The 8,008-nt window shown below is 56.4% G+C and overlaps 1 protein-coding gene across 1 annotated transcript; it reads left to right on the forward strand.

Annotated features, from left to right (window-relative positions):
• Positions 1-3,924: 3,924 nt before the first annotated feature.
• On the forward strand, positions 3,925-7,159 carry IRX3 (iroquois homeobox 3; the record flags this gene model as incomplete). Its single annotated transcript, XM_080637629.1, has 4 exons — positions 3,925-4,149; positions 4,630-5,719; positions 6,252-6,318; positions 6,977-7,159. The coding sequence occupies 4 exons, from the start codon at positions 3,925-3,927 to the stop codon at positions 7,029-7,031; spliced, it is 1,437 nt and encodes a 478-aa protein (XP_080493755.1). The 3' UTR covers positions 7,032-7,159.
• Between the last annotated feature and the right edge of the window lie 849 nt (positions 7,160-8,008).

An 8,008-nucleotide genomic window follows, 5' to 3' on the forward strand; every position in this document is an offset into this window, starting at 1 on the left:
AGGAATGTGCAGCTTGTTATCTATCTGTCGCCTTGGAATTATGGAAAAGCTTCAAACGTGTAATTTGAAGAGTCTTTTACCCAGCGCTTTGATCTCTCCCTCTTTTTTTTTAACTCTTTTTTAACTGCAGCCCTTCTCCTCCTAACCCCACGTGTCCTCCCCTTTCCTGGTTCCCGGTGTGCTGCCCCACGCCGCAGCTGCCACCCGGGCCCCGGCACCCCTGGCCCCTCAGGACGCTGTCCGCGCCGCCGGCAGCTCCCCGGCCGCTCTCAGCAGCACCCTCCGACTCCTCAACCAGGCCCCGCAGCACAGAGAGTAACACCGGGTCCGCGGCCACCTCCTGTGGCCTCCGCCTGTCCCGCTCCCCTCCGCCACAGTGACCTGACGGAGGGGGGTGCTGCGTGAGCGGAGAGCACCGAGGCTGGGGTCCAGGGCACCGGGCGGGCAGTGCCCGGCCCTGCCCCTCCTCCCGGCGGGGCTGGCCCGGGAGCCGGCTGCGGACTCCGAAAAGCTGCAGCCAGAGGGAGGTTTGGTTTGAGCTCGGCACCGTGTGAGCCAGCGGGGAGAGGAGGGAGGCGAGGCCGGGGGGAGGGCGGACGGGCGGGCGATGGGGGGTGTGTGTGTTTGGGGTAATAAATCAGGAGCCACTCTCCCGGCTTTGACAGGTCCCGGCCAGAAGACACGTGTCTGTCCGGCCAAGGAGCGCTCCGCCGCCTCAACTCCCCGGGGCGGGGCGGCCTTCGGTCCCTGCTCTGCTCCCCCAGCCCTCGGGACGACCCGGCTCCAGCCTCTCCGCCTCACAACCTTTGGGCTCCGGCCCGGCAAATCTCTTTCCCCTGCTCTCTCCGTCAGCTGGGAAGGGGCTTTGCGCCCAGTCGCGCCGCCATTCGCACGGCTCAGCCCGGCCCAGCTCCGAGGGGCATGTCCCCGCAGCCGCCTTCCCGCACGCCGCTGCCGCTGCAGAAAGTGAGGGGCGCTTCTCGCCATGGACATGGCTCCAACCCCCGCCCTGCCCCGGGAAGCTGTCTTCTCTGCTCTCCTCCCTCTCTCTCAGCCGTTTGCTGTCTTCTACGCTTTTTTTTTTTTTTTTTTTTTCCTTTTTTGTCTTTTTCTTCCCTCCTCTTCCCACTCCCCCAGCCAAGAACTGCAGCTCTGTAGATTTTTCCTCCCTTCCATTTGGTCCAGCTACGTTTCTTACCCGTTTCTTGCTCATTAATAAACCATCCCTCACCCTCCCCCTGACCTAGACCCATTCTTACCCATAAATTTCTCCTCTCCCGTGACTTTCTCCAGGCTGTTCCCCGGGATCCCCGCTCCCTGCTCGCCACCGCCCGTGAACAAACTCGTATTGATTGTGCTGCTGCTGAGAAACCACAAAACCCCGCCAGCTTTGCCACTCCGTGCCAAGCGTGCAACCCCAGAAACACGGGGTCGGTGATGTGGGACACGGGTGGGGCCTGAGGGGCTCAGCCCGGCTCTAACACCAGGAAGGCGAGCACGACAGCATCAAATGGCGACTGATTTACCCGATTTTTCGTATTCGCCTCGTTTTCTCCCCGGACATGTATTTGTCCAAGTTGTGGTCCCTCGGTGGCAGCTCCCTCCCTGCCGGTCGCTGCACACAGGAACCTCTGAAGGAAAACAGGACGTGGGGTTCTCTCGCTGTTTTCCTTCGAATTAAAAAGAAATAAACTTATAACTGAATTTAATATTGTTATCCCCTGTGCATTAGACTATCAAAAGCAGCGACGTTGAATAAGGAAAATAAATTCCTCCAACCCAGAGTTGGTTTTGCACTAGATTAGCAGATAGGAAATGCTATAAAGATGAACTTAATACGATTAGAGATGTTTCCTACAGATTTTCATATATTGATTCAGGGAATTTTAATTCTGGATCTTGCTTTGCCGTAATCCGCATTTATTACAAGCTGATACAGTTTTATTATAGCAAGCTATCAAGGTCGGTTCCTTTAACTGCATAATCTGACATGATTTTCATTTTTAAAAAAATGTAGTTATAAAAATCCATACTGTGGGCACAGTGGTTATATTGTACCTAAATCACATTTTAAAGGCGATAAATCCAGAGAGTATTTAGGAAGAGAGGGGAATATGGTGAATGAGGCTTCTCCAGCCTCAACTCTTCCAAACACCCTTCAAACTTTATTTTGTGTTTAAGAAGGGGGTGTATGAAGGAGCAGATAAGGGTGGCAGGCAGGGCCGCTCAGCCCTGCCCGCAGTCGTAGGTTGCTTCAACTCCTCACGGTCCGGGCAGCTGCGGGAACGGAGCAGGGAGCTACCGTGCTTGTCACGGACGCGCCGTGATTGCACTGGGTTTTAACTACTCTTAAAAGGGTAAATTGAAACTCACCACCCTAGTTTCAGAAAAAGGAGGGGGACGAAAAAGCGAATAAAAAAAAAAAAAAAAAGAAAGAAAGAAAAGAAAAAAAGGGGGAGGAAAAGAAAATAAGTAAACTGTAATTTAAAAGGTGTTGAACGTTAAAAAAAGTCTTATTCGGTAATTAAAACGTATCTTGACTTCTTCCCAATAGCTCCTTAGAAGCCTGTGCCACTGCTCCTTTTGCAAGTGTTGCACGTACCAGGTACTTCCTTCTAAGCCTTGTAGTGATTCAGAACAGAGGGAATAAGCAAAATGATCATAAATTTCCTAATTAGAGATTTCGCACCAAGACAAAAAGGTGTTAATGAGTTTAATTCCAGTGCCTGTCATTGTCCCTTTTTTCACACCACTTATTTACTAATGGCCCAGAGGGCTGCTCCCGTCTCTCCTTTGTTAAGATTTTAATTTGCCTTCTTTTCTGCCTTTGATGTAAAATTGTGACCTACAACTCTTTGAAGTCCCTTATTAGGAGGAAAATTAACTTAGCTTTTCCACTGTATCTGCCCACAGTTAGCCCAGACAAAACGTAGAGAGCTCCTTAAAGATTCAGTACATTAGGAAACTTTTCAAGGTAGCTCTGGAAATGCAAATTTTTTGAGAAAAATCTAACAGACTTTTAAATCTGTGTGCGGAGATGTAACCCTCGCCAGGGCCGGACAGGGGGAAGGATAGGAGGGAATATCTTAATAAATAAAACAAAATTAACCCGGCCAAGGAAAGGCTGTAAATTTGAAAACCTAAGCAGGGGGACTAGAGAGAGAGGGGGTTTATTTTTAAATGTCACAACTTTTTCCTGTCCCTCCCGTGTGCCGCTCACAACTGACACACTGGCTTCCTACTCTCTGGCGGAGGGGGGGGGGCTATGAACGAAATTATATCTAAATCTATCTCTATATAATTAGAATACCATGAGTCAGGGTTAAACCTTTGTAAAACACACAACTGATTGGCGATCGCTAAAACGAGATTTGAAAGCAACTCAAATAAAAGATCGCGACGTCAGTAAACAGATTAAAAAAAAAAAAAAAAAAAAAGAGAAGAAGAAGGAGGAGGGGGGGGGGGCAGCAGCTAGTGACAAACCCTGCGAGAGCGAGCTCTGGGCATGAGAGAGAGTGGGAGGCAGAGGGAGAGAGAGACTTAAAAGAAATAGGAGGGGCTTGTGAGAGACTAGAAATGTCAATCAGATCCCAGAGTCCCAATAATCTCAGGCAATCTGTTAGGACCTGACCTGGGTCCACTCAGATCAATAGGAAAACTGAGAGAAGAAAGCAGCGATCGGATCGTTTACCGCTGCGGCCGAAGGCAGGAGGGAGCCCGCGGCCTCCGCGCATCCCCGGGTTTCCCCCCTCCATGTCCGCCGGAGTTTGCGGGAGGCGCTGAAAGTGTGGGCGGCCGGCGAGGGCAAGCGACCCGGCTCCCTCCTCCGCTGCCGGCCCTGCTACTTTCTCCCTTTTCTCTCCCTTCTTCCTCTCTTTTCCCCCCCTCCTCCTTTCCCCCCTCCCCTGCCCCCGCTCCCACACCATGTCTTTCCCCCAGCTGGGTTACCAGTACATCAGGCCGATTTACCCAGCGGAGCGCCCGGGGAGCGGCGGCTCCCGCGGCGGAGCCGAGCTGGCCCCGTCCGGGACCCTCTCCAACGTGCTCTCCTCCATGTACAGCGCGCCCTACGCCGCCGCCGCTGCCGCCGCCCAGAGCTACGGAGCGTTCCTGCCCTACGCCGCCGAGCTGCCCATCTTCCCTCAGCTGGTAAGAGGCCCCCCAGGGGCTCGCCGCTCGCTCCCCGGGACGCTCGGGTCGGGGCCAGCCCGGGCACGGTTCGCACTGGGGATAGGGCAGGGGGGCCGCCGGGAGGGCTGTCAGGGGAGATGGGGCTTTATCGCTGCCCGACCCTGGGAGCGCGGCCGAAGAGGGGCAGGGCTGGAGCTGCGACCCCGCGTCCCCTCCTCCGCCCGCAGGGCTTGACGGCTGCTGTAACCGGTCCCGGCTGCCGGCGGCCCCGCTGCGCTCCCGCACCTGGGGAGCTGGTCCTTCTCTACGGGCTCCGCGCCTCGGCCACGGCGTAGCCGGCGGGGCCCGGGCTGCCGCAGCGGGGCAGAGGAGTTCCGCGGCGCGGGAGGCAGCTCTGCCTGGCCGCCGCGCTACACGTAACGGCGGCGGTATGGAGGGGCCCCGGGCCGGGCCCAAAGCACCGTCTCATCCGGGCCGCCCCCTTCCCTCTTGCTGCAGGGCGCCCAGTACGAGCTGAAGGAGAGCCCGGGGGTGCAGCACGCCGCTTTCCCCCACCACCACCCCGCCTTCTACCCCTACGGCCAGTACCAGTTCGGGGACCCGTCGCGGCCCAAGAATGCCACCCGGGAGAGCACCAGCACCCTCAAGGCCTGGCTCAATGAGCACCGGAAAAACCCCTACCCCACCAAGGGCGAGAAGATCATGCTGGCCATCATCACCAAAATGACCCTCACCCAGGTTTCCACCTGGTTCGCCAACGCACGGCGACGGCTCAAAAAGGAGAACAAAATGACCTGGGCCCCCCGAAGCAGGACGGACGAGGAGGGCAACTCCTACGGGAGCGATCACGAGGGGGAAGAGGACAAGCGGGAGGACGAGGAAGAGATCGACCTGGAGAACATCGACACAGAGAACATCGAGAGCAACAAGGACGAGCTGGAGGACGAGCTGCAGGACGCCGACCTCCTGCACTCTGACTCCAAGACCGACTCGGAGGGCTCCGAGGGCTTCGAGGACCTGCCCGGCTCCGAGGAGCGCTACGTCAAGGCCGCCGAGGGGGAGCAGCACCATCTCCGCCACCACCTCCACCACCACCACCACCACCATCACAAATGCGAGCTCCCAGCCGCCGCTCTGGAGCCCCTCAAGCAGCCCCTGCAGCCTCCGCACCACCAGCTCTCTCCGCCCTCCTCTGCCTCTTCCTCCGCCGCCTCCTCCCCGACGGACGGCGCTTTGGCCGGTGCCATGCCGAAGCCCAAGATCTGGTCGCTGGCTGAGACGGCCACCAGCCCGGACAACCCTCGCAAGTCTCCCGGCGGCGGCTCTCCGCCCGCAGTCGCCCCGCTACCGCTGCCCCCCCCGCCGCCGCCCCACAGACTCGTCTCCTCCTGCCCCCTGAGCAAGTTCTCCAACTGGACCAACCGCGCCTTCCCGGCCCACCACCACCATCACCACCCGGCCCCCCACCCGCTGGCCTTACTGAACACCCCCCACCTCCTGGGGCTGGGGGCCGCTCCCGCCGCTCCCCCCGCCGCCACCTTCCCGCGGCCGGCGGCCCAGGCGCAGAGCGCGGAGCCCGCCGGAGCAGGTGACCGCTGAGGGACGCGCCGGGGACGGGTTCGGGCCGGCAGCCACCGCGGGGGGCTCGGCGGTGCTGCGCGGAGCGGCGCGGAAGTCCCCGCCGGTTTCTCAAGGTGGCCCCTGCCCGGCGCAGCCGTCGGGGCGCAGGTGGAGGAGGGCGGGCGGCCGCGGGGCTCCCTGGTGCAGCGGCGGCGACGGGGGGGCTTCCGCCAGGTTAGTCTTACACCCCCGGCGTTACCTTCCTCCGACGGATGTAACTTTTGTTGCTGTTGTTGTTGCTGCTCAAATCGTCTTTGCGGAAGATCCGGGCCGCAAGGCTTGCTCCGGAGTCGATTCGGGTTCTCTTTGACGGTCACTCCTGCAGCAAAGCAGTTGCTTTGTCGTATTTGCAACTTGCCGAGAAGAGATCTGAAGTCTAGAGGCTTAATTCAGGGATAGGAGTGAATAAAATGGGGATTTAAAATGGGGATTGTAAAGGAACACTTTCTTTTTTCTGTGGGTTTTTTTTTTTTTCTTTTTTCCTTCTCTTTTTTTTTTAGATCGATGTAGTGCCTTGGAAGTAGAGAAAAAGTTAATAAAGACAGCTTTCCAGCCAGTGCAGAGGTGGTAAGGGATTGCTTCCTCTGTCTTCTAAGGATATGTAGAGGGAGTTGTAAACGGTTAGCTTATTTTCTCCGCGTCTTTAGTTCTTCTCCCAGAGCGGTTTCTTGTCCTTCTGCGTATGTGGTGGGTTATTCCGATCCGATGTTTTTCTTTCCTTTGCCGTCCGCTCCTCGGGAGCGATGCCCGCGGGCCGGCCAAGCCGCGCCCGGGGCCGCGGCTCCTGTGCTTGGAACCGAGGGGAGCGCCTCTGGGCGGCCGGTGCCCGCCTCCCTCAGGACCAGAGAAACGGTGTGGAGAAACGCAGCAGCGCAGGGGCGGTGGAAAGAACCGGCTATAATAATAATAACAATAATAATAAAAGCTAAAATAAGCCCCAGCGAGTAGAAGACCTGAAGGGGTTGAACCTTGCCGCTCTGAGCCTGGCCTCGCAGCCACTGAAATCAATTGCTCGTCTGATGAGCAAAACCACGGGGATATTCGTAGCTAGATAAATTTGCTATTAGTCACTCCAAAAACTTTATATATTTAGAAACCTATTTTTAAAACCATAACAACAACAACAACAAAACCAGCGCTACCTACAGTTAGAAATACCTTGTCAGCCCCATATGACTAGAAATCTTATTAAATACATATTTTTTTCTGTGTCACTTTTTTCCAGGCCCCAGAACCAACTTGATGCCGCTATGGTTCTATCGGCGTTGTCATCATCATAGTTAATTTTTTGTAATTGTTGTTGTAATGATTGTAAAAACAAAACAAAACAAAAAAAATAATCTCTGTATAGTTACAACTTGTAAGCATGTCCGTATATTAAAACTGAAAGGAAAAAAAAAAAAAATATGCCCGCTTCTGTACTACCACCTGGATTAGCTGAGTTTGTGAGGTTTTTTGGAAGTCCAGTGAGAATTAGGTGTTTCGATTTTTTTTTTTTTTTGGTTGTTGTTGTTTGTTTTTGTACATACAGTAAAAATGTACATACGTGTGAACCAAATTGTACAAGAAAGTATATATTTTTGGCTAATAAATAAACTGTTGCCACTTTGACTACACTGTCTGTTCCCACCCATAGAGTTATTTTTGTCGGCCCACCTCTCCCCCGCAGCTGGTCCCTGTTTTGTCCGCGGCGGGAGCTGCTCGTGGCGGTCCGGGTCCGTCTCGGTCTCGGTGCTCCCGCGGCAGGGCCTTCCCGGGGCTGCTCCTCCTGCAGAGGCAGAGAGGCCGAACGCTGGAGCCGCAGCGCCCCCTGCAGGCGCCTGTGCCCAGTCCGGTGCCCCGCGGTCGGTGATGGCGGGGCGGCTTCTCCGCGGGCAACATGTGCAGATCCGCGGGCAGCGCCCTGCAGCCGGGACGGCGCCGGGACCGAGCCCGCTGCCAGCCGCCGGTGATCCATCGTCCCTTACGAACACCTTGTTATCAGGTGCCGGTCTCCAGGCCCCTCGAGGCGCGGGAGGGATTAACTGAGAGGAAACTTCTGGGGTCGGCAGTGCCGCAGTGGGGCAGCGGTATTTCCTTCGCCTGCAGCCCAAGGGGCAGGTTTTGGGTGCTCTCCCAGGCCCGCCATACAGTTGAGGCAGACAGGGCTAGCAGGGACAAAGGGGGCTGCGCGGGGCCGGCTGCGGGGCCGGGACATGCCCCTCGCTCCCGGGGGTTTGCACACGGAGGCAGGCACCGAGAACCGAAGGTGTTTCGC

Source organism: Psittacula echo (genome assembly GCF_963264785.1).
Source record: "Psittacula echo genome assembly, chromosome: Z".
NCBI lineage: Eukaryota > Metazoa > Chordata > Aves > Psittaciformes > Psittacidae > Psittacula > Psittacula echo.